General features: G+C 37.2%; 1 protein-coding gene across 2 annotated transcripts; it reads right to left on the bottom strand.

Annotated features, from left to right (window-relative positions):
• Positions 1 to 1,252: 1,252 nt before the first annotated feature.
• EDNRA (endothelin receptor type A) lies at positions 1,253 to 27,379 on the bottom strand. 2 transcript variants are annotated; one of them, XM_010082213.1, is made up of 7 exons: positions 26,898 to 27,379; positions 15,316 to 15,443; positions 9,964 to 10,162; positions 6,051 to 6,203; positions 3,789 to 3,922; positions 3,288 to 3,396; positions 1,253 to 1,393 (listed from the first exon to the last, which is right to left on the bottom strand). In XM_010082213.1, the coding sequence occupies exons 1-7, from the start codon at positions 27,297 to 27,299 to the stop codon at positions 1,253 to 1,255; spliced, it is 1,266 nt and encodes a 421-aa protein (XP_010080515.1). In that variant the 5' UTR covers positions 27,300 to 27,379. The 2 variants fall into 2 exon arrangements, with proteins under 2 accessions (XP_010080515.1, XP_010080516.1); XM_010082214.1 differs by lacking the exons at positions 9,964 to 10,162; positions 15,316 to 15,443 and having other exon boundaries at positions 26,898 to 27,299.

The raw sequence follows: 27,379 nt of genomic DNA, 5'->3' as shown, positions 1-27,379 counted from the left end.
TTTGTATAGCCAAACAAGAAATCTCTTGCCATGGAACCATAATGGATGGGAATAATAAGTAAATCACCAGTTTACATGTATGCAAGCAATATTTTCTATATATTACTCATAGCATTTGTATGGTTAATAATTCTATTAAACTATCAAGTCCCACTAAAATCTTTGAATGTTGTGAGAGTATGACAAAAAAGTCTGTAAGCCTAAGGCACAATGTATCCTTGTGCACATCCAACTGTTACAGACTTCCACAGTTCTGCACTCACTATGACCTCACGTTCACAATGTGTTAAGTAGGGTTGTGCATAGTTGCTACGATAATAACCACATTCTCAGAACATTTTAGACAGCTTTAATAATGTTTCACTCTGTTCCACTGACCCTGATTTTGACTTGGATTTAATGCAGCTGTAGTCTAAATAGATTAATAGTTTCACATCATTTAAGAATTTACATGGCAGGTTAATTAAAAACACATTGCAAGGTGCCCCTTTGTAGGCATCTTTCTTTTTGCTGATATAGATTATGTTTATTATGTTTATTTTGTACAGAGCATTAGAATAAATAACACAGTATAGTACTGTATTATGAATACCTCTTTTTTTTGGTATTAATCTGTGCTTAAGTGCCAAAAGTTGATGCTATTTTAAATGGTCTCTTCCTATTTTTGAGTACTGAAGTGCTACAAATGTGAACTGCCCAGCTAATGTCCTGACCCACTGTAACATAAGTAAATAAAATACTGGTGTGGACCAAAACATTTTCCAACATAAACCTGAAAAGCAACAACAACAACATGCAAAACATACTGGTGCATGGAATATATCCACCACACAAATAAAAGTTAAAAGACAATGGGCTGAGAGAAAATATAGTCACAGACAGATTCCATTTTGGTGTCTTCTGAAAAATTCTAGTGTGATTAATTCTGGATGAAAATCAGGTAAAAAGATTGTAGTGTACCACTCACAGGCACTGGACAGTTCCTGCTTGATTCAGAAGAGCAAACCACCTGGGTAGTTCAAGTCAGTTTTTTGGTGTCATTTTCAGAGACAGAGTTACCATCCAGTGGATCTCAGTTCGCAGAACATCACAGTTACAGTCAGTCGATCTACTCAGTCACCTCTAGAATTAGGTACAAGGGTACCGTGTCTGAACTGATTATGGAACAGTCACTGGGCTTCCTATTGAAATAGCTTTGTTGTGACTTTTTATTTCCTGTTTGATTCTGAGGTGGTATCAGAGTCCTTAATTTTCAGTTTATGCTGTCTTTATGGCTGCTTCGATCTGTGTTGTGATTGTTGAGTTCTTGATTTTTCCACTGAATGCTTGTTCCATTCATGGGCACTGAAGTCACTAGACTCTTAGATTGGGAGCAGCAACAGCAAAGACATGACTGGAAATAAGAATTTAAAAAAAGGTTAACACACATCTGTCAGCTTTGTGCAGGTTGACAGCCATATTTTTCATTCAGAAATGAACAGATGATTCTAGCTGAAAGGAGTGATAGCTGCACCCAGGCAATTTTTTTTATCCTAGGATGCAAACAATTCTTGGGAGTAAACATCACAAATGGCGCAAATTAGGCCTAGCCTGTGCCTCTGAAAAACTTACACAGTATCAAAAAGGAAATTTGTTTGACTAAGGTAAATAGATTGAGAACTGACAGAACTCAGTACCTATTGTAAAAGCTGGGCTGGTGGATTTTTCCCCTATTTCTTACTGCACTTCAAACAGGGATCAGCATGCTGCTTAGCATGTAAGGGAAAAAACGAGAATTCATCAGCCTGTGACTTAGGTCACTTCTCACATCTTAGAAGAAGAAAAAATTGTTTAGGAAAAGGGACAGTGAATATACTCAGGATACTCCCAAGTTCTTCACAGGCTGGTATGTTCAGTTGTCTCTTCTGAGAGGAGGAGAAAGGACTCTTCAGCTATCCTTCCCTCCTTTCACAGCGAGTAGTGCCTAATTGTGTGTAGACAGGATCTCTACTGTAGGGGAAAGAGCGCCTCAGAGAAGCAATGACAGCAACAGCAGTACATCCATCACTTCTCTGAACTCAGTGAGAAGGGAGTATTGCAGAGAGGTAAAGCCAGACTTAAGACATGTACTATCTATTGATGGGCAGGTACATAAACCACCAACAGAAGCAGGGTGAGAAACTCAAATACAAAATTGAAAGATTGCCTGAATTATTGACCATGATACTAGAAGGGAAAGGGAAGCTATAATGAAAAGCTGTGAAGAATTAAATAATAGATGAAAATTCTTTAATTAGAGTTGTTGGATGGTAATTTTATTTGGAAGGACTAAAGAGTGAACTAATGATACGAGGAGCAGCCTGGTAGTACCCACTGTTACTTCTCCCTTTCACTTGAAGACAAGTTCAGGCATAGTATCTTCTCCACAGTTCCCAAATGAAGTAGGTGACTGTAAAAAGGACAGCTGACTTTTTATTTACTGTGTGGCAATACTCCCTTAAAATAGTATGTAAATCTGAGCAGGCTGCAGACAAACAGGTATTCCTTATTTTAATAATTTCTTACATTTCTTCAGTAGCTTGAGTTGCCTATTTGCAGGCTTAAATTTTAGTGGTTCAGTCCTGTTGTCTTTTGTTTTTCTTTGCAGGTACAGCTATTTCAGTCTTCCTTTTCCATTTCACTATTTTCTTTACCACTTTATGCTCATTTTCTTTCTTCCTCTATTGCCTTTATTACGTGAATGGGGACTTGCAGAGGCACAGTGTCACAAGGAACTTTTTTTATCCTTAAAATATGTTTTCATGTGTAGGAACTGGAAAAATGCAGGTAAAAGCCATAATGCATGTTTAATTGCAAATGTCAAGTCAGGTGCCTGCACTGGTAATCAAGCCTGAAATTTTTAGTTGGGATTAACAATTAATGGGATTGTTTAACTGCAGGCAGCTTGGGGTCCTATGTGTGTGTTCCTTGTCTTCATCTAGAGTGGGGAATATGCCATCAACCAAATTCTATTTCATGTACATGTCACATGCAGATAAGTACTACTTACAAGAGTATGTCAATCTCGGTTTACATATTTATATATGAGGACTATGTCAAACTTATTTACTAGTTTAGCATTTTGGATAGAGTGAACAGTTCCACTTTCAGCTTGGTATGTGTGCTATGTAAGTTGCTACCTACTGAACTAGACAGTTTATAATCTTTTGTTCCTTTGCATGCCTCTTCTCCCAGCTGCTAAAAATACATAATAAGTGGTTTAATACAGGTCATAAACTGGACATAAAATCTTATCAAGATGATCTTACCTGAAAACAGTTTTTAAACTTCTTGCTCACAAAATACAGAGCTATTGGGTTTATACAAGAGTTCATGGTTGCCAGGTTGATGCTGATATAATCCAATGGCAGCAAGAAGCTAGGCAACAAAAGAGAAAATGAAACATTTAACATGTTCATGTACTGTAGAAGCATCCTTGCTCTTTGTGGTTACAATCTCTTCTGTCACAGGAACTAATTCTCTCTTATCTAACTCCTTCAAACTAATCTTGTACCATGCCAGGTCTATAACAACCTGTCTCACAGAAGTTCAAAAAAAGCCAGAGAAAGGTGATTGCAATGGTGATAGACAACATTTACTGAAATTATGCTACCCCATTAAAACTGAAGCCTCTGAAAACAGGTGTCATAAAGTGTTTGATTTTTCTAACACCACAGCTGCATGCACAATGACATTACTCACATAAAGTCTAAGTGTGTGGCATTACATTTTTCAGTATAAACAGTTGATTGACATAGAAAATGAAGTACCTGAGCAGTTCACATCTGCCGGGGTCTCTTTCGTTGTATACCATTTTCTTCAAAATTCGGCTCAAATGGAGAGGGAACCAGCAAAGAGCAAAAATCACTACCAAACAGAAAACTGTCTTTGCAACCTCTCGACGCTAGAAAAAGGAGTAAAGATAACTGTGACTGAGTGCCTAATTCATATTGGTAGGGGATTGGAGTGCAGGGATGTTGTCAGCAAACTAAGTAATCTAGATCATGCAAGGATTCCCTAAGTGCAGCTTACAGACTACCTGATGTCCCTGAACTGTTTTTATGGGGCTTGTCATGTTCTGTTTCTGGCCATCCTCAACAGAACCTGCTCATGACTGAGACTGATCATTGCAAGGACATTGTAGATGTTAGCCAAGGAAAATACACTGCTGGGCTTTCCCGAACCTCACTGCTTTCCCAGCCCTTCTTATTGCTCTACACTGGATTAGTTTTCTGGCAATCCCTCAGATAAACCTCTTCCTTCAGAAGCATACTTTTTTTCTTTTTTTTGAAAACTTTTTAATGTATGAGGGAAACTGAGATCATACCTGCTTGATAAACCATTTGCACCTAATCCCTGATGTGGGGCAATTTGTAATCCCAAGGCACCTAAATCCATTGGCAATAAAAGTTCCATTCAATCACATATCTAGTCAGGATGTCAAATTCTCTCTGATGTATGATTTTATATTTAGTATGCATCATGTCACATAAAGGGATGCTGCACAATATGTTCATGTTGCTGTGTGATCCTTGCAATGTGATCTTGATGTTCTTAAGTAAATAGTACCTCTACAACCAAAATTTTAGAAATGTCTGTATCACAACTTAATCTCATAATACTTAGGAAATAATTTAATGTATATTTTATATGGCTCTAGAGACTTATAGATGTTTTAGTGGATTTCTGACAATGCATACCAGAGGTGTCTAGTAGGCATGGATTTGATAAAGAGAAGCATACGTAGGGGAAAAATACCACTTCTGGAACTGCCACTGTAATGTAGCAATAACAACCATTGCAAGGCTCTGTCATTAAAAAATTAAAGTCAAATGTGTGATTACAGTAAGTCTTGTTAGGCTTTGAATATCACTATTATTGTTTCTTCCTTCTTACAATAGTAGTATTTATCAGAATATGAGAAAGATGGTAACTAGACATTGATGTAGACAAGACTGGATGGAAGGAAGGAAGGAGCAAAGGAAGGAAGGTAGGCAGGCAAAAGGTAGTAATAGTTAAAAAGACAAGCATTTGTAAATTGTGGCATAAATTCATCTACCAGCAACAAGTCGCTTGCAGGGCACTGCGCTCAGGATGGGAAAGCTGGAGGGTGGATTCCTCCTGTACATACCATTCTAGTTCTAATGGGTGGAGTAGCTGGTGTGGGGCCCTTAGGACAGACTGTGCAGGGGCCTGATGAGGGGAAAAAGTGGAGGATCCGCACAAGGGGAGGGAGGATCTTCACTCTGCCCTGATCTGGAATGAACCAGCAGAGGAGGAACCTCTGAGAGAACTCACTGGGATGCAGAGGGGACTACTTCAGGGATTCACATCTGTGAATGTGGAATTTGAAAGAAAATGTGGAATTTGAGGGGCTGACATTAACACAGGGGAAAAGCTACAATTTGTTTTTAAAACTTCAGCCAGGAATTAAACATCAGACAGTGTTGCAAAAACAGCAAAGTGAGATATGACAATTCTGTGAGTGATTTTACTCTATGATCATTTGTTTGTGCTAGTCTCCTGTTGCTCTTTTCAAAGCAGCTACAGCAGTGGTACTGCAACAGTGCAATAACCGTGAAAAACAGAATCCACTCTGTTCCAAACCAGTTTGTTCTACAATTGCTTTTTATATGAAACTGAAGTTGCATATCAAAGTGTGCCAAAAGTAGGGAGGACCCATGGAGTCGTATCTTTATGAACAAAATGAAATATTTTTTTGGCAAATCTTTGTAGTTAAATTTCAAAGCATTTAGCCAGCAGTGATTTGAGGTTAAAGAACAGAGCACAACTGTCATACATGCTTAACAAAAGAAACTGTCTAGTTTCCCAAGTGTGCTGTCTTCAGTATCTCCTTATATTGTGATATTGTCTTGTGTTCTGGGTTTAAATTAATACCTTAACATCATAAATAACCTACATCTTCACTTTCTATTTTGGTAATTTACTCTATTCGAGTACACCTTCAAACATTTCTAAGCTAACCCAAAGAGAGAACAGTATTTTCAAGCATTGGTGTTCCTAATATTTACCTGCTTAAGGTGTTCACTGAGAGCGATTCTCAAGTTGCTGTTTCTTCTGTTTAACATTTCACAAGTCATTAGCGTGTAAAAGATGGCCGTACATGCCAGTGGCATGCAGAAGTAGAAACCAAAGAGCCACCAATCCTTTGCATCTTTGTAAAACTGCAAATAAGTGAAAGAAAAGAGAAGATATTGTCTTATGATTCAATGAAAAGTGCCACAGAAAGGTCTTAGAAAATGACAGTTGGTACACAGGTATCTCTTGGTAAACAGCAGAGCGTACATAAATATTCTTATCACTGATCTATTTTGGACCAACATCAAAATGGGAATTGTGGCAGTGTAGGCATTTATTTCACTGTACAGATAGCCTGCCTATATCTTTGTTGCAATCTGTCTTGGGCTGGAATTAATTTCTTTTGATTGTGTTTTCTGAACATTTGCACTCATTCATGAAAACTGGAAACTACTTTCATGAAAAGAAGGTGCCAAAATGTAGACTGTGTCAGTTTGAGACAACAAATCTTCGTAAAAGCTTGTCTCAGGAAATGCCACGTACCTCTATGGCCTCTGTCCCGATTCCAAAAAAGGAAAATTCAAAATGTTTTGTAAGTTTAATCACCTTTTGTTATCTGTGAAAAGATTGGTAGTTGGTTTGCTTATGGACAGGTAGGAGCCACTTCTTCAGTGTTTGTCTGATATATGCAAAGCTTAGGGGCTGGCTTCTAGTGGTACAGTGACTTTTAACCCTTTGCCTGCCATTCATGCCATTTACCTTTTGTGACAGGACACTGAGGGACTTGATAGAGTAGCAGTACTTTGCTGTGTAATTTTAAGTGTTAGCTGTGATTTAAGTTGTGGTTTAAGGTAATTCATTTATGTATTATGGGAAATACTATATTTGACAAAACATTTAAAATTACTCTTTTCTGTACATGATTATATTTTCGGACTTAAGAAAATATTGTTATTTTGGTTTTTAACTTTTATGTTCAGCCAAAACTCTGCACTGAAATATGACATTGTAAATACTTCCAGTCTCTATGCTATTAGTCACTGAGATGGATGTGTGTAAAAAGGAATCTTCTTTCTCATAATCTTTCCCCTAGCTTGTTTATTCCTAGCGGATGTGCTCTTGTAACATCACAGTTCCCACACCAAATGTCAACATGCTAATAACTGAGGATTATATGAATCCTGTTTGAAAAAGTCAAAACTTTTGACATATTGTTTACATTTTAAACTGAAAGATACTAAACTTTGAAAGATTAAAAAAGTGGATGCAATTAATAGACTAGTATTTAATAGTGTTCATTTTAAAATCTACTTGATTTTTCTTCTTCTGCCCCAATGCAGCTGCTTACAGAGTTTGCTAATTTAGAGTATGCTGCTGGTATCTAGGCCACAGCCCCACCCCACAGGACATTTTGAATTGTGTTGATTAGCTTGTTTCCTCCTCCTCATTAGGCTCATCCCTGCAGGAGGAGGGGCTACTGTCTGCTGCAGAGTTGCACCCTCCTTGGGGGCAGAATTTCCCCCACTGAGAACTGAGCTTCTGCCAGCAGAAAATCAGAAAACAATATGCTTCATATTTTAAGAGTTTGTACTGAGGGGAAATCTAATTACCACTCCTTTTACAAAGAGAAGGATTACAAATACATGGAGACAATTATATTTTCCATGGCAAATTCGTCCAAGTCAGACTAGAATCATATTGGTTGGGCAGCACAGCAAAACGTGTACTGTGTGAATCCATGCTATGTTTACAAAGAAAACTTGCTGTCATATCAGTCTACCAGCTTTTGTGAGCGTTGCTTGTCAGTCAAGAACACACACACAAGAGTTCTGTGTCACAACCCTGACCAGTGCATCAATTCTGGATGAGGACCTGGCTTTGTGAAGTTATAAAACCTACATGAAAAAGTCTGTAAATGATTAATTGTGGAATCTGAGTTTCACAAAGCTTACATCAAAGCACAAAATTGGGTTGATTTAAGAGGAGCAGACATTCTTTTGTTTTTCTTGAAAGCCCACATGGAACTGGTTTTCTACAGGAAATGTGCATTTTAAACAAGTTTCCTAGTGCACTCATCCTCTTGGGAATCATGGTCTAGGAGGAGTCTTCCAAGGATAGCTTTAAACATTAATAAAGCTCCTATTAAAAGCAAAAGTTAATCATAAATCCTTCCCAAAGTTTAGTAATAGTTTCTTGCGGTGTTTGTGGTAGTAAATGCTATAGTTAAGGTTAAAATGGTATTTCCATTTTAATATCATGTTTGTACTTGCTTGCGACGCATTGAAACATGATACTCTCCATTTTGACTGACATGTCCAGCACTTACTCAGATTGGATTTAAAGGCTGTTTTGTTTCCTTGAAAATAAAACTGGCATGTGGAGATTTGGAGCTTTTGAAGTACACTGAGCAAGTAAAAGATACTAATACCTCCTAATACAACAAAACAAGCTATTCTACTTACCATATTAGAAACAGAACAATAATCATTTAAGTTAGCACGACTGTGGAAGACCTGAACTGTGGTGTTTGTGAGAAGAGGGAAGAGAAAACTGTTCTTTTTCTTAGGGACAGAGGAGTATGCAATATGCCTTTCATAAATCATATTATTATAACCACAGTACCTATAGTTATATAGTCTGAGTTTAGAAACAAAGATATAGTAAGTCCTGGGCCATACCACTTTGTCTTCACCTGCATTAACTATTTCCATTAGGGAATTGCTTTTGTTTTTTCTTGCTATTGCCTGTTGCTCTTTCTGTGTTCCCTGCAGTCTGAGTAACCCTACCAAAGCTGGAGACATTCCTCTGAAAAACATTAATTGTCCACCCCTTTTATTTTTTTAAATTTCCCAGCCAATTTTGCTCTACCCTTCCCAGTTCTAGCCCAAGTCATGTTCTGATCCAATAAAAGGAGAAGTGTCAGACATTCAAAAAAGAGAAACGTGCACTCCATCATGAAAAATTCTAGTTCAGAAAAATTGTGGAGTTCCCCTCAAGACTTAAGACCTTGCACTATCTGCCTGCTTGCAGACAAAACAGAACATTACTCTTTCTTTATTACTGGGTTAACGGTGGCTGGCCCTTCTTTGGGTTCACAAAGCAAAAATTAAGATACCACTTTCCCATTTTCTCAGTGTAAGGTCAGGCAGAATCACTGTCGCCCTATGCAGTAAAGATATATTAACTCTGTAGTGACTACTCACCTGACTTGCTTTGAACAAGCTAATGCGGGTATTAGCGACTGTTAAGCTGCATAAGTAGCACAGAGGATGAGGGCTATGAAAGGTGCCAAAGAAGCCTGCTGTGTCTCAGGCACTTCTCTTCCTCTTGAGTTGTTGTATCTAGATGACAGCTAACAGTGGCCAAGCTACCTAGGTTGGAGATATGACTCTGTCAGATTTGTCATCATGATTTCTTATAAGTGAAGGGATTATTCTCAGTTTGACTTTCTAAGTGTATATAGAATAGGAAAAGTCATGTTAGAGCATGGCACCAGCCTTTGCTTTATCTGCCAAAAGAGCTGGCTACTGCATACAAAATGATGACTCATCATCATAAAACACGGGTTTTGACAGTTACAAGCTGCAAGGTATTATACCTAGAAACAATACCTTCCAAGGTTCAGGCTACACTGATACATGTCTTGATTGTACTTTAAGCAGGCCCAAATTGCAAATTTCTGTATTAAGAATCCTCAGTAGCGAAAAAATGAAAATGTTGTAAAGTTAGTATCTCTGGATGAGAGTAGAGACATGTCGCTGTAAATGAAGGATCCTCTTTGCACCAGTATACATTAGAATACATTTTGCACTTTAACAGGTGAAGAAACTGTATTATAATCCAGTGTCTTAATTGTCTAACCTATATACTGTGGATTCCGAAAAGAGAAGAAAGGATGTTACTTACCAACATGAACTTATTTGTAGGATTGAGCATGCAGGTAACATAACCTTCATCCTTGTATCTGAAAGGTACCACAGCAAAACCCATGGCTTCTGGAATAGCCAGTACAAAGGACAGAAGCCAAATGGAGAAAATTTCAATAGCAGTGATCATAGGGATTCCAATTCCCTGAACACGGCTCCAGGAGGCAACTGCTCTGTACCTGAAAGAGACAGGCATTAGTTTCCAGCCTTCTGTTTCCTCCTCAAATTCAAAGATGTTGGTTCAGTTTTAATAAGTCAAGTCCTAAAGCTGACATCTTAGACTTGTGTTGCTTGTTTTTCCTGCCTGTTCCAGGGGCTCTGCTAGCTATCAAGGCACCTAGGATGCAGCAGGATGCATCAAGGGGTGGATAGCAGAGAGGTGGCAGAGAGGTTCTACTTAGGCAAGGGATTGCATGGAATTCTGCTATGTGTGCTACACTAATGATTTCTAATTAAAGTAGGCAAGGTTTGTGAGGACGGACTATATTTTTCACTAGATCAGCTGATGTAACAAAAGAAAAAAAGTTTTGAGGCATACAAGCCATTCTAATAGATACAAACCAGCGATCTCCTTCAGCTACCTCAGCTGTAACAGCAGTGCTATCTGAAGTGAGGCTGTCGGCTTGTGTGCAATGAGATACTGTGAAAATACTCTTCATACAATGAAAATGCATTTGTTTTATGTACACTATTCAATGTTAAAAATACTGGTTTTGTGAGGTATATTCTCTATTTGCCTTAGACTACACAACTAAGTGCTGGTTATTCTTGTCACCAGGCTGGAGCTTTTCCCCGAGTCAGGGTACTGAGAGGGTCTTTCTCCTCTACTTGTCTTCTCTACATTCAGCATCATATCTTTTCACACGTATTTATTCATATTAATATTCAAATTTGATTTGAAATAATTTGTGATCCTCTCATATTTCATTTTACCAAAAATTGAATTTTGGCTTTAATGACTAAGTTGACTATTCATAGAAACATAACCTTTCACATAAATACTCAAGTATTTATGAACTTGGGAAATTTAACAATTGATTCAAAGTTTACATTCTACTGACTGGCAATTTTACAATCAGTCCCATCAGCTGCACAAGGTACATGGTACCATCTCCTCTTATTTTGTTATTAGCAATAATTATTATTCTTAGCAAATGGGCCTGTAGACTGTACCTATTTTTCAAGAAAGAAATGTAAGGTTTGTGTTGTGTTACCTGTGTAACTCTTACAAGAAATGGGTTATAAATTGTGAATCCAGTTCTTCTCTTTCTTGCATTTTTGTATCTATTCTGTTGGAGTTACATGTTTTGCACATCCGAAGATCAGTATGCACAGCAATAAGGACTTGGGTCCTGTATGTATTTTAATAGCAAATAACTATCAGATAAGGAATTAGTTGCTGAAGAATTTTATGAATGGTTTCAGCTAAAGCATAAGAAGCTCAGTAATTAGATTACAGTTTGCTTAATGCATATTAACCTGCAATTACTTGGTCTCTTTACTCACCGCTGTAGGAGTGATTTGAAGAATAGTAAGTAGTAGTATAATTTTTCAAGTGGGTGTTCTGTGAGTTATGTAATACATAGGATCTTTGTCTAGCCACAAACTTTTCATAATTAGGAGTGGGAAAATACTGCAGGGTATTTTTCCCCTCATAGCTAGGAAACATAGATGTCTGCCAGGGAACTGACATAAAATACACGCATCACGCATTACTTTTAATTCCACAATCCAAAATCTTTTGCTTGTCTTACTTTTCTTTTCTCCGTTTGTTTCTCTTTTCTCTCCAACCTTGTCTAAAATACTCAGTTCTTTTCCAGATAATTTCATTTTCTCTGTTTAATGCTGTGACTCCTCTCTTCTCTCCCTTTTTCATTTTCTACTACTCGTGCATGTGCTGTCAACTTCAGTATATTGTGCCTTTCAGTTGCTTTCTCTCCTCTGTTTTCTCCTCCTCCCTCTTCTCCCATTCTTAGCTATTTTTCCCAACTTGATTTTCCTGGACTCTGCAGTCCCTACTGCATCTTGTATTTTGAGATGCACAGTATTTAAGGTCAAGGCATCATTACCTCATGAGGTATACATACATACAATTAAATATTTTGCACTCCTATGTAGTTATAACTTGTTTAAAGCATTTCTTTCAGAAGGACATCCTACCTTGATCTGAGAACATTAAGAGCAGGACACCTTCACCTTTCCCTGGTGGTTTCTTCTTTTAATTAATCACCCTTGTTGTTAAAAACATGTACCTTATTTTCATTCAGAATTTGTCTGACTGAAGCCTTGTTCAATAGGTTCTTATCATATCTTTCTTTGCTAAGCTAAGACCCCATGGATATCTGATACATCATCTGTATTTCAGTACTTGGATATTATATTTAAGTGGCTTCTTCAGTATCATTTTTGATTAACAACAAATTGAGATCTGTAAGGCCACTGAATGATATCTGATGCTTTCCTACTCCCTCTCCATGGTTTCATCATTCTTTGGTAAAGAATAATTCCAGAATTCTAGTTAGCCTTCCAGTATTGCTCTCAATGCAGTACAGCTGTCGTTTTTGCTGTAGCCCAGATTAGATTTTGGAACAATTTCAATGAATTTTACCATAGTGGTATCTAATCAGAATTTAAAAAGAAAATGTGTTCTGGGCCTTAAAAAAATTAAATCAAGGAACATATGAAAATTAAATCATGGACTATAGCTTGTCTGTGGACTATGAGTCCCCTATACCTGCTGTCTTACAGAATATGCTTTTGTCTCCCTATTCCATTTGACTGCATTAGAAAATTCATTGTTCAAACAGCCCACTAGTATAACGTATTTCTGTTCTTCAAGTATCATCGGCCCGTTACAAGAGGGAAAAGCAATACAGAAAAGATAAGAGACTTTTTCAAGGATGTAAGAAGCAGTCACTGTCAAGGTTAGTGTCAGAAGAGTTCCTAAATGGCACTACTGTTGCTGATACCAATCTATTCCTCTTCACTGTTCTTCATTTTAAAGATAGCCAGCAGTGTGTTGATTGCAAAGCTCTTAATACAATAAAGCTCTTAGAGCTTGGTTTTAGAATCAAAATCGTGACTTATCCAATATACTTACTGGAAGTTGGGCCAGATGAAAGTACCTGCCCTGAGATTACTGTTCTGTGCAATTTGGTATGCAGAAGAGGCAAGAAGAGGGTGCGTACATATGAAATAAAACAATTTCTTCATCAAAATCATTATGCCTGAGACATAAGCAAGAGTAGAAGTTTGGGAAGGGAAATATCCTTCCTCTTAGTCACAGTCAGGCACTGTTTAGAAAAAGAGTCAGACTATCATCACCATCATGACCTGGAGTTTAAGAATGCCTGAGAGGCATCTGAAATAAATGTGAGCTTCCTGTGAAGGGTGAATGGCTGGTTTGATGTTTTCTGTCAGCCTCTTAAACCCTCTCCACTGTGAGTGGACACTATTCCCCTTGGGCATGCACAGTTAAACCTTAATACACTGTCAGTACAAGTCACTTTGTGTGAGAGGCACTAGTAATGAGTGGATTTTCACAATAGGATGTAGTTAGCACAGAAATCAGTCCTTGTAGGAAAGAACAAACATCTTGTTCTAAATTAAGGCTGTAGTCTGCAAGAGGGACAGAGAGTCAACAATTATCAAAGCTATGAAGCTCTGAATTCATTATACCAGTTGACTCTTTTTCTACCTAACGTAGAATGCAGTTCCATAAATAGACACCCAAAATACTAATTAATGAGATAGTTTTCAGGAGCTTTTTTAAGAAAAAAAAACAAACAGCTCGCCCATAGACCAGAAACAGTCCAGCTGTGACAGCACACAATTCCATATTTACTGATTTTCTGTACTAAAAAGCAAACATTAGCTGATGCAGAATTTTATATTAATGTGACTATGCCACTTCCAGTGCCCGACTGAACTTGTTGAAGGTGCTATCAGATCCTGATTTCATGGTGATTAAACCTAGATTCAGTTCATGCTGGCCAATATCAGATCTGGCTGTATACTTCTAATACACGTTCTCTGCAACCAATTACTCGAGTAGCACCAAATGATAAAGAAGATGCTTAAGCAAAGCATGTAAACTGTGGGAGGGAATTACATAGTCTGAATCTGACCCCTTACAAGATTTTATACTCAAAAGGAAATTGCATTTGGTTGTTGTGAAGATTAGGAAATCAGTGGTTGTAAAAATATGTATATGCTTATATAAAGAGGTAGCTTCAGCTGGGTTACTTCCAATTTATGACAATGTATGTAACGCTAGGGCTAAATCTAGTGACACTGCATTGGTCAGAACTTATCTAAGAAACTGTTTCATACGTGCTTGATCTAGGATTCCTTAGAGCACTCCATGAGATTGTATTCTATGCTGGGCAAATATTATTTGAGAATTAGAATTCTTTTTATAATTCTCAGACTCAAAAGTGGAAGCAGAACACTTGCCTGTGTTACTTTTTTGTTTCTGGCTTCAGCGAGTGATGTACTAATGCAATATGGAACTGTATTTCAGTTACTCATCCATTGCAAACCTGGTACATCAACTTTTTATGTAAAACCAAACCAAGATTAATTTTGAAGTTTCTTTCACCTTTACATCACTGTACTAATACACATAATGTATTTTATTTATCAGTATTTTCTGTATCAGAATTACCGATATTTTGGACTAGAACATGATCAATTAAATTCAAGACCAATAAAAATACATAGCTTTTACAGAAGTGACATCTTCATCTGCTATTGCCTTACATGTGTGAAGGAAAAAAGCATAAAAGAATAGTGTTCAAAAGTATCTTGGCTGTTGTCCTACCAAAAAGCTTATGTATCTTCCTGAGCACTTTTAGCAGAGGCATTAATTTTCAAACTATCAAAGCAAGTTTCCAACATTTTTTTCAATAAAACTCAATTAGTTATACAAGTTATCAAAATAAACATTGTGATTATGATCCATAAGCAGTGAGTTGAAAAAAAGACTAAAGATTATGACCCTGTTCAGATACAAAACAAACATGAGGTCATACGAAAGAAGTCTGAATACTGAGTCAAATCCCAATACATTTTTATCTGATAAGGGAAATTGAGATAATTATTTACTAGGGCTTTTAAATATCTTTTTAAAACCGTAACATTAATTATTCCAATGGCTTCATGTTATATTTTGAGCCACAGATGTGGTGCTTTTCTATAGCCAGGATGTCAAAAAGCAGAATGTGACATCTATACTGTAGTCTGCCTGCTAAGACCATAATGAATGCTCCCAGTTTTAGGAAAACTGCAAGGGCAAGAACAGTGTCTGTCAAAAGAGTAAAACATACTGTACCTGTCCACACTAAGGGCACAGAGATTAAGGACTGTGATTCCCACTGATGCCTTCTGTATAAAAGGAAGGAATTTGCAGAGAAACTGTCCAAATGCAGAATCTCCAAAAGGCCATTTTTGAGCAAGGAGCTAAAGAGAAGACATAAAGTAATCAGAATATTTATACAGTAGCTTACCAAGTATGTAACAATTGTAATTATTTCTTGTCTTAGACGCAGCCCTTGTGACCTTGAATGCTCCATACCTCAAGCAAATTCTTAGTACTGAGTAAATGTGGGGGGTAGCTGCTGCTGCTATAGAAGCACAGAGAGTGAAAGTTTGAATTTAGGCATTGACCTTGTACTGTTGCAATAGTAACTTCCATTGTTAAAAGCTCTCTTATTATTGTGCTTCAGCCACTAGTACTGAATAATGAAAATCTAACTCAACCCTGTCATAAATGTTTGTAATTACCATGTCCCAGAACCAAGCAGTCAAAGCGTAACTCACGCTTAGTTCATAATGAAATACTTTGGAGCAAAACTCTCATGCTGCACGCAAGTAGATTCTTGTCATTGTACCACTATGTAACTCATGACAATATTCATGCCAGATTCTTAAATGTGTGGAGAAAATATTGTACATGCATAATTTGTTCCATATTATGTTTGAAAGGACTAGCATCATACAAACATGTGGGCTGTACTACCAGGCAACAGAAAGGTATCCATTTGGAAAGATATGAATGAGGGGCTGGGGTTTAGATTACTATTTCCAAAGAGGTATTTACATAACAAATATTAATACATTGATTCCTATTAATAGTTGTGAATAATTAACATGTAAACAGTAATCTTTCTAGCTGTTAAAGCTTTAAACAAGTATTCATACAAAATACAGGTTCCAAAATTATTCAGGATAGTCACATTACAACAGACTGCACAGTCACAGATCTCCCTTTACTGGGTGCCTGGCAGTAAAATGGCAGATTACATTCAATGTAAGTACATGTAAGAAGTGAAAAATAGTCCATACAAAGTCCAGAGCTCTAACTTAGCTGACAGCACTCAAGAAAGGGATATTACAGTCACCATGAGTAGTTCTTTGGAAAATCAAAGTCACTAAGCCTTCTCACCAGAATGGGAAGAGTCACTCTTGCACTATGGGTTTTTTAATCTTCTTCCCTAAGTCCCTGCTACTGAGCGTTTGTTAGGGGTAGGATACTGAATAGGAGGTAGGTGAGTTCTTTGTGTGATATAGCCCAGCAGTTCTTATGCTCTTATTAACTTCTATTAAAGTGGTTGTGTAATAGAAAGCATTATGTTTGAAATGAAAATATCAAGCTCTTGAGCCAGATACTTAACTTTGTCAATATCCTAGTGGATGCTGTTTCCCTTATATAAACAGTGGGTACATTTTTTAAAAGCAGTAATAATAATTGCCTTAGTGGATAATGAACTAATTATTAGTATTGTGCAGTCATTGGATTTATATTAAGCCTTACTGAACAAAGGCTAGAACACAATATTTTGATGGTACCATGTAAATTTATCATGGAATCATTGCTGTTCAGAATATGATTAAATCAATAGAAATTTGGATTGTTGTTTTCAGACCTGTTCTGCCAGGCCATCTTCATTCTTGGACAGACTTTTTTGCTTACAGTCAGTTCATGTTTTGAGAGTTATCTTTGCAACCACAAGGACTAGAATTTTTTTTCAGTAGAAGCTTAGGCTCTGGAGCACACTCATCTAGTAAGAGTGGGTGGATTCTGTCTGCAGAATTAGAGAAACAAATTTTGGTTTTATCTCAGGGCTGTAGTATTCAAAGTAAACATTTTATTTCTATTTAAATTACTGTTAAATTGAAGCATGCTAATAAGCACTACCTTTAACAACATAAAAGTTAACTGTGGGAAGTTAAAATACCCATCTGTCATTATCTCAGTTAAGGTGGGAGTTACCTTTCTGGTTTTTTACAGCATGAGATTTTCAGAGCACTTTGCTGTAGAGTACAGGATGTTTATCACTGAATGCCAGATTTGTAGGAATTAATATTCTTTTTAGAGTCAGTCTTGATCTGGCTTTTTCACATCCCCTCTTTTTTATACCCATTCACCATAATGCTAAATTACTTGTACTTTTAAAAAATAATACCTCAAAAGTGCTGGAAGCAGCTATCTACTACATGCCACATATGTCTCTCTGGGACCATATTCATATTGTAATTTGGTTACTTGTATTTCAAGATAGATTTTAGCAATTTGTAGCTTTCAGCCAACTGGGTGTTAATACTATGAAGGAAACTTCTGTGTATGACTGCTCGTTAAACAGGAAAGGCATTATCCATTAGGGATTTTATTTTTTACTGGATTATTTTTGCTCTTCAGCTGAATATTAAAATGAGATTTCTCAACGTAAGCTATAGGATCAATCCAAGTTTGTCAACTCCCTATTCCTTGAGAGTGTTAGAATATAATATAAATGTGGTTTCATTTGCTCTTACGCTGTTACTGTGTTTTTTCAGGCATATTGAGAACTTTTGCCTTATTCAAGGAGAGCTGAGTATCTTATTTGCCATCATGACCACAGCAGAGAAAATGCTAGCACCTTTGCAATGGTATTCCAGTTTAGGACAGTCATATTTGATGAAAGCACATCACCCTTGTTCCAGAAGGCCAGGGAATGGATCACCAGGATTGGTGATTTAACTATTGTCAGTACCTTCAGTAACAAAGGTAATGAGATTATACCTGCAATCTGTTGATTAGTTCCTCTGATTTTATCTGAATTTATAGACTGAATGAAATACATTGAAAGGTCAAGCAGAATTATTTTGTAGATAGAGCTGCAATATTATAACAAATGTTTGCAGGACATATTTTTGCCTTTTGCTTAGAACTCTGGTATGAGGCTTTACCTTATGTTGGGGCTGCAGAAAAAAATATTGGAAAAAGAAGGGACAATCTGAATGAGTGGTAATTCTCCAACCAGCTGTAGTCATAAGGAATTTCAGCTCCAGAGTCTTATCTAGCTTTGGGTAAAATTAGAATAGTTTTCAGGAACATCTAGGTGAAGGCTAAACTATAAATGGCACTGCCAGCAGAAAGAGACCCTATCAAACTTTTGTCAATCCCCTGTGCCAACCAGAGCCCTAAAACTAATTTATCATTATAGGTCACACTTGAAGAGGCAACTGAAAGATAGACACCTATTCATTTATGTGCACTGACTGTGGCTGTAGCATATACCCAGCAACAGACATGAACGAGCACTTAGTAGTGACTGTGAAACTCTGCTACTACAAGGCAAATATTAGCTTCAAAAAGAAAAGTGTTGTACTTGAAAAAGGTTCACTAACTCATTACTCCTCACAAGGAAGTTTTATCATGGTTCCTGCCTGTATACTCCAGGGAAGCTCTCCTTTTTTTAAGATTAAAAGTATTTTATTCCTTTTGTTTCTTACACTTTTCCGATAATTGAAGTAACATCAGTACCAAATCATTAGACATTCTTTTCAAGTTGATTTTAATCAAAATCACTGTGATCAGAATTAAGTTATTTGATTTTTAAGATTAACTTTGCAATCATTTCTGTGGATATACTCTGTTATCATTCCACATCAGCTATGCATTAATTACTTCTGCATGGATCGGGTGCCGGTTTTTTCTTCTGTAGATATTTTTAGTTGGCAAATCTGATCCTGTCTTTGGTTTTACTAATTTTACATCAAAACAAGTCCATTGCCCTCTGTTCTGACCAAGCAGGATACTGCAACTTCAGAGGGAAATAACACATTTATTTTGTATGAAAAAATGGGCCCAGAAATTGATTAATTGAATTAGTGTTGATTTACGTAGGTACAAGATAAGAACTGAGACTACTGGCTCTGCTCTTCCAGTGCTTTTGCATGTTTTAATATCCAAACAAAATGAGTATAAATCTTTAGCAGATTATGTTTTCTCTCAAGGCATAAGGATAGGAGGAGTCAGGCTGATTATCCGAACTTGTATCCCAGTTCTCCATGACTTGGTCAAATGGATTTTGTTTGCAACCCCACTCATAAAATCTCTGAGGTTTCAAAATAAGACATACGGCAAAGGAAATGCACTTTTCCCCTTGTGCAGTGTGCAATTTAGGAGTATTTCGTACAGTTCAACTGTGGTGCAATTCCTGAGCAAGAAAAGACTGCCGTCAACAACATATTTTTACACTGAAATCAGAAACCAAGGTTTCAAGGTTCTGCTGTTGGTCTTACAAAAACCCCAGCAAAGTGACCAGACAGTCACAGCTTCCTTGAGCATCCCCCCTTCTCTGCTGCTTTATATGGCCTCTCTGCCCTGACACTGCAGCTTGAAACAAACAGCAGTGCTGAGAACATTCCTTTGCAATGATTTCTAAATGTCAGTCAGTTGATTTTATTCTACTGCTGTTGCTATTTTCTAACCCCCATTAGTATGCTAGCTGATGTACAAATCACAGATAAAGTTCCACTGTGCATCCCAAGCAATTTATATGTAGTCTAAAAGAGAGAATGTTATAATCCAACCACATGAGCATTCACCATGGTGTATATGCTCACGTGCATCCACAGTGTTTATCTAATACTAGGCTGATACTGTGTGTTTACAGGCAGATGATGACCCTGGAGCTCAGCCCAAAATAAGATCAACTGGGTTAGGTGCTGGATATGAACTGGTTCTGAGCTGCTCTATGAAAACTGCTTCAGTTCAACAACTGTGTGTCGGGAGGTACTCTCTCTCTCTGCCACATGGCATTGAGGATGAAAGCAGAGGTTTCATATCTGCCGTTTCCTGCTCTCATCTCATCCTAGTGCTCTAGTCTTCTTCTTATATGCACTTGGGACCATGGTTGTGCTGACACACAAGATCTGTTTCCCAGAAACCAAACTGTGTCATAGAGATAGTGCTTGCCGCTCATGCCACCCCCATGCACGATACTCTCCTGAGTTTCATGGTGTTTAAGTGTCCAGTGATACTGATGGAACACCTCTGTCACAAACCTGGCAGGGAGAGGTAGGACAAATAGAAGTACCTGCTTTATTCTCTGATTTCTGTTACACTTGTGCAGTAATGGAGACAGGGACCAAACCAGCAGATTTCTGGTTGTATAGATAATATCTGTTTGTATAAATGACCAGCATCTCCTAACTGTGGAGCAGGAGTTACAAAACCAGTGTATTCCAGGGTGGTTTCCTTTCCTTGCAACACAGCACTGAATGAAAGACAAAGCACGGAAACTCCTCGTTTTTGTCACATCAGCAGATTTGGGGTTCTTAGCTGGAAATTCATTCCTAATTTTGCTACAACCAAGAACTGTCTTCTTTCCACTTTAGGTGGATAAAAGACTGTGTTTTTTTCTGGAAGGAAAGATTATGTGGGGATACATGGGAACCATCAAAGGCTATTTCCTCTGAGTTGCCCTGTCACAGCTTTTTCTATTTTGCTCATCTTTTGCCAGCTGAGTAAAGGTGGTGGTAGCAGAAGATCTCATGCCATTTCATGAATACCCCCAGTCTTTTTCTCCTGCTTAGGCAGCTATGGAAGGGAATGTATAGTTTTTACACAAGAGAAAATAGATTATACTTCAAGAGATCCTTAAAGGCAAGAAAACAAATGCCCTGTTTTTGAAGCAGAACATCTGTCTCAATTAACTGGTAAAAAACAAATCCCAAGTTTTATATTATTGTTAAAATGTTTGTATTTATTATAAAAACCTAGTTAGCGGTAAAGCATTCCAAACAACTCTAGACATATCCCCCGTGGTATTTTTGCTGTTTACAAAGTAGAATTGGTTTCTTTTTTGTTGTTCTGTGGTGTTGGCTAACTTCCCATCCTTTTAAGCCGACTGTTTCTCAAACTGTGCTGTTCTTCTTCACGGAAATGAGCTGCAAGGTGTGCTTATGTGAATGGTGATTTGTTGAAAAGAATTTTTTCAATCCCTGGGCAAAACAGTGCTTTTGTTATTCTTCCAGCTATGCTGTCTTTTGTGTGTTGCTAAAGAGAGTGACAGGATTGCTAAGAAATTACTGCAGAACTGGTAAATCCTGGATAGGCACAACCAAAACAATTCCATGTTATCTGTAGAGTTTAGCAGATTAAAAATGAAGAGAGTGAACATACCAAAATATTCTGTTAAGCCTAGAGTCTCTAGGTACTATAGTGTACCACAAATCTACACAACAGCAAGGTAGGCATGAGATGTGAAACTGAAGATGAGGGAGGAGCTGCCTGTGCATTGAAGGGAACATATATCCCAGCCCCCCGCCAGTGGACAGCTACTAATTAAAGGCAGAGTGGATCTTGAACTAAGACCTGGAATATAAAACCTCTTCCTTAACTCCTGCCTTGGTATGTATGTTAAACACTTGCTGCTAGGAAGCTGTAGTCTCTAAACAGAGATAAAAGATTCCTGATGGACTTTCCGTCCTTCTTCCATTTTGGGTAACTTCTGCCTTCAGGACCCAGCTGTGCTACCTGTAGATTTATTTGATGTATGATCACTACATAGAGACATACACCCAAATAACAGGTCATGTTCTGAGCAAGTTATATGGTTTTCTGCATCACACTGAGTGACCAACATGTTGCTTCTTGGAATCACTGATAAGTGAAAGCCAGCATGCGGTTGTTAAGCTGGTGACCTCAAAATTCCCTACTGGTGTAATTCATTGAGAAATATACAGTGCACCTATGAAAAATTTTGCTTATAAAGGGGGGTTTCTTTTCTAAGTAGACGTAATACGTGCTCTGGGCTTGGCCTTATACATCTTTGGCACAAAACGATAACTACTGTAGATGTCAATTACTCTGTCAGTCCCAATGTGTTTATCATAATTCCTGTTTATGTATAATATTAATTCTGTCAGTAATGGTAATCAGATATGCCAGATAATTTGTGATTAAGAAGTGATTGGCCTGATGCTTATGCATTTGCTCCATTGTTGAAAAATGTCCATGACTAGAAATGCCTCAGCGAAGTCTTCCTTTACTGAAAAGAAAATGGCTGAAGATGTTTGGTTACTGACAGCTACCTTTTATATTTAGATTCATAATCTTGTAGGTGGACTACTCAGTTCTAGATGCTGCTGCAACTACGAGAGCATGAATATCTATTTACTAACAAAAAAGCTTAGTTTGTTAAAGAAAACATCTTCTTGAGCTGTTTGAGCTGTGGACACTCTTGCTTGTTTTCTGGGTAGATATCTTTCACTTTATACCAGTAAAATAATTAGGAAAATGTTTGTTATTCACGTTTAAAGAAACAGGATAAAAGCCAGCTAATTTGCTTCATCTACATTTTTGACAATCTACTGGTTTACGTAGTTCAGAATATTAAGATGCAAGGCAATATAATTTATGTTAATCCTATGTAGGTCAGTTTTCAATAATAGAACTAATTTAAAATTTTTTCTCTACATTGCATAAAAATGGAAGCAGAGATAGCTCAGTACTTCTCAATAACATAGTTAAAACTGAATTTTGCAATTCCAAGGTGAGGGTGTGGGCCTAGAGTGTTTCTAGCTCTGTGAGCTCAGGATAGAACTACGGACAGCTTTTTCTGTGAGGAGCACCTCATGTTCTTGCTGTTGCTCTTGCTAAACTTTAGCCGGTGACAGCAGCAGCAGCCACAAGGGCTTTCCAGAGCTTTAGCACAGCCAAGGTAATAGTGGTGCTGTGGGATGCTCTGCTGCTCCTGCCTATGTATAGCCTTAGGAAACTCTCCAGTTTCTTTATGCAAAGCAGTCCTCTAAGGAAGTTTTTGTGCCTGAGGTCCAAACGTAACTTATTTGCTACAAACACACATGGCAGTGATGGGTCATGCAGGTGATGCAGCAGCTTTCAGCTATGTGCTACACCACCTGATACTAGAAAAAGAGGTATGAAACCTCCCTCTTCTTCAGTACCAGCATAAAACATAAAAGCTGTATTTCCCAATTTTCTTTTCACTGCAAAGTAGTCATTCTTGCTGATTTGGAGGCTTCAGGCTTTGGCATCATGAACGCGCCCAAGATGGGTATGTTTTGGGTAAAGAGGAAACTATTTGGACCCAGGTGCTACAAACATGATTAAAAATGAAATTGTTGTAGTTCAGTCTATGAAGGCTGGATTTATGACTGGCACCCTTCCTGTAAAACTCAATTTGTTACCATTTTTAATATTGATTTGATACTACAAGTGGATATACTAGAGGTAATTAAATGTAATGGGGCTTTAATACATCCAGAGTATCTTCAAAGGAGGCAAGTGAATATTACTCACATCTCAATCCATTTAACAAATTGCTAAATGGAAGCCGCTATATAATTAAAGTAATTGGAGAAAGGAAGGGGGAATTTTTGAGCCTACTGTACAGTGAAAAAAGGATAAAAATGTCAAACACCTGTGACCATATCTTTAGCTCACATAAATTATGTAATTTCACTTTGTTTGGTTTTGTTTTGTTTTGCTTTTTCCCAGCATCACATCTTTGTTAATTGTGTAAATGCAAAGCAGAATGGTGGTCTCAATTCTCCTGGCACCTTACATTTTCAATTGCTGTAATATTATAACTGCTTCTTTCTAAGCATCTGTAAAATGAATGCGAGTATCAGTAACATTCCTTACTTCTTTTTGAAAGTCGTTTCAAAATAGCAAAAGCTGCCTTATGTTTCAGGAGAGTGATTATACCTATTTCTGATATTACATGGTAATTATGTACTAGTACACATTTTGTTCTACAGCATGTGGCCATCTCAGTACTGTACTATTGGTTACTGTAATACACAGATGAATTCTTGTTCACATTAATTCTGATTTCAGAGCTGTTTTATCCTCCCAAAACGGAAGATCTGACCTATAAGGTATTAAGTGTTTGACACCATTTATTTATACAGGATACTCATGGTTCAAATGAGGCTGACTCTGAAGCTAAAAGAATCTTTAAAATAAAGTCCATAACCAAATGTATTAAATACTTTAAACCAAAAATAAAACCACTTCTTTTTTTTTCCTTAAAAGACTATCACTTCCACTTTCAAACTGTGATATTTCCAGTGGCCACCCTTCATGTCACTCGATGGTGACACAGATTTTAGGATGCCTAGTGATACAAACAGGAATCGCATTTAACAAACGTTAAAATCAACTCCTAATGTAAGCAGACGTATTACTGAATGGTTTATATGAAAACTGTACTATAAATAATAACATAATTTATTAGCAAAAGTACTGGAGTTCCCTTAGAAGTGCTACAAATGCTTCCCTGTGTCAGAACACATGCAGCTAATCTTATACAGCAAGATGGTTGTGTATGGTAATTTTTAAGTAATTTATTTTGGAGATTCAAGCACTCAAAAAACTACTAAAACCTAGAATTATGCTTGTAAACGTGATTTTAATTCTGCCTTCTTACATGTGGGAATTGACATACATTGATGTCAAGGAGCTGTGGTTTCATTCACAGCCTTTATTTTTCAAATACTTCTCTGCAGTCCAGAAATAAATTTTCTTATAGGCTAAGGTAATTTCATTTGTACAGAGGTATTCAGGACCACAGTTTAGCTCATCATAGAAAATATAGCAAGGCCAGTGCACCTATAGAGTGCCAAATGGTCAGAAAATTAATGGAAAAATGTACTGCAAAGTAATAAAGGGAATGTAAAAAATATAGTTTGTTTCTTTTAACTAAACTCCTAAAGAATTTTCAGAGGAGCATCAAAAGGAGATTGTGAAAGGCAAAATTAATTAGTTTTCCATTCCTCTTTGTGAAGAGCATCAGAGCTTTTAAAAGGTTAGAAAAAAAATGGTCAGAAAACTACCTGTTCTTTCCCAAACTCAGCTCTGAAAAAAACACATGCCATTTTTCCTTAAAATTTCTTATCAGAAATACCACGAGAAGAACACTGCCTTAGCAAATATCCATAAAGATAATTACCAGGGAGGAAGCTGTAATGCATCATGGGAGATGCAGTCCAGGTTATGAGTCCAGTTCACTAAGAGGAATGAAAACATGCAGAACCCCAGCCCCATGTCCCATTAGGCATTCTTACAGCTGTGGGAGACACGTGAATCTCAAATCAGGCAGAGGTTAATCTTTCTCATAACTTGTTCATACACAATACTTTACAGATATCTTGCTATCTTATCAACAAATTGATTATTTAGTTTTCCAGGTGGAATACTAAAAAGTGGAAAGTAGAATTCCTATTGAATCAGGTGCATTATTATTAAGTATTTATGCTATTTTAAAATTCATATTATGTTAAAACTAGAGAAAGTTAAAAGTACCTGTAATTTATACTACTGTAAGATCAGAACCAGCTACTGCATTTTACCATAGACAATGTACCTCTGTACAACCTAGGCCCATATGCATATTTTTAATCCATTAATGAACTTGAATTTTTATGATCTTGTCCTATCAATACCTCCATTATAAAGCAGGTCAATAGTTATGATGTCAATAGTTAAATAGATAGAAAATACATCTTTTCAATTCACTGTTTCTTTAATTTTAAAATACAGTCTGAAACCAGAGGAGACTAGTTATTATAGAGTCATGTATTCAAATGTTTTGTTTAAAATACATGTAAATAAAATTAAGTCTCTTGAATCTTTAAGGGCTAAAATTGTGAGGAATGGGGTTTTTTTCATTATATTATGTAGTGTTTTATTTACTGACAGAAACACCTTAAGTTTTTACTGAGAAAGGAAAGAAAAATAATATCCTCTCAGCTATGCACCTGTATACAATGCAGAAAGATACAGATAGAAGCTTACAAAAGTCTTTGCCAATTTTCTAAGATAAGTTAATATCAGTGGCATATTCAAAAAGGACTCAGTTCTGTTCATTCAAGCCTGTCCTGGAATCATGCAAGTTATGTTAGTAAACATATATTGCATCAGAAAAAGCACTGCTTTATGGCTTTGTTTAATTCAAATGGAAAATTAAAAAAATGGGGCAGGATAACTTTATAGCAGATGAAAGAATTGCTGAGGATCCTTTTTATACCTTGGCAAATCCAGAGGAGATTTAATATTTCAAAAATGTTCTGTGATATAATTGTTATTACTAACCCTGGAATAATTCTGGGAATCTGCTATTAGTGAATATTAAATCAAAACCTTAAAGCTCAACTCAACTGGCATAGTCTGTCTCTGCAAAGTTGTAATGTGAAGCCTGCAGCTCACAGAGAGTATTTTCTGTAAAAACATAAAGTAAGGATAGGATATTCCTAAAATAGCAACAAGTCCAATGCTGTATGTCCATCAAGGAGGAGAACAGTTTATAAAAAGTCATCCCTCATAAGTTCTTTTGCTAGCTATAGTAGCTATAATAAATGAAAAGTTCCTGTGCAATGCCCAAGGCCACTCTGGTTAAGAACTAAGAGCTACATCATCTTTAACAGGAAATACAGTTTTTCTTTATGGAGGTGAGACCTGCAAGCGAGGTTTTTGTTACAGATCAAAAAGGGGTAGTATTTTTTCTGCAGTGGACTATTCATGGACAAAAGAGCACTACTTAGACAAAGAAGTAAGCACAGAGAAGAGACAGTGTACTTGTAAGGAAACGGCAATTAAAACATACTGTTGTTGCATCCTACCTTGTACACAATGATAGGAATATCAATGACAATATAGATAAGGTCTCCTAGTGCCAGACTGGCTATCAGTGCGTTCGGGCCATTCCTCATGCACTTGTTCTGGTAAATGATCCTCAGCAGAGTTGCATTCCCAACCATTCCAACGATGAAAATAGCACAAGATACCACCGTGTTAATGTATTTAAAAGTTTCAGCAATCTTAGTCTGCTGGGAGCATTTGACAGTTTGGTTGGACAACGGGGGCTGTCTGGTGGTCAGGAGTATGCTGGATTCGATCCCTGAGAAAGTGGAAAGGTAGCTTCCCAAGTCACTTTGATTGGTAGCATGTCTGTCAGAGCTGTCACTGAGGACCAATCCTGGAACCAGCAGCAGCAAGGAAACTCTTAAACACAAGGCTTCCATCCTGAAGTCCCCAAAGAGCAAATTCAGTGAGACAGGTTTTTTTCAGTATTTCAGTGAGATACTTTTCACTTCTTCACCTG

This window comes from Pterocles gutturalis, unplaced genomic scaffold (genome assembly GCF_000699245.1).
Source record: "Pterocles gutturalis isolate BGI_N339 unplaced genomic scaffold, ASM69924v1 scaffold18749, whole genome shotgun sequence".
NCBI classification, from domain to species: Eukaryota; Metazoa; Chordata; class Aves; order Pterocliformes; family Pteroclidae; genus Pterocles; species Pterocles gutturalis.
The sequence above is the reverse complement of the archived record's forward strand: the minus strand, read 5'-3'. Positions and strand labels throughout refer to the sequence as shown.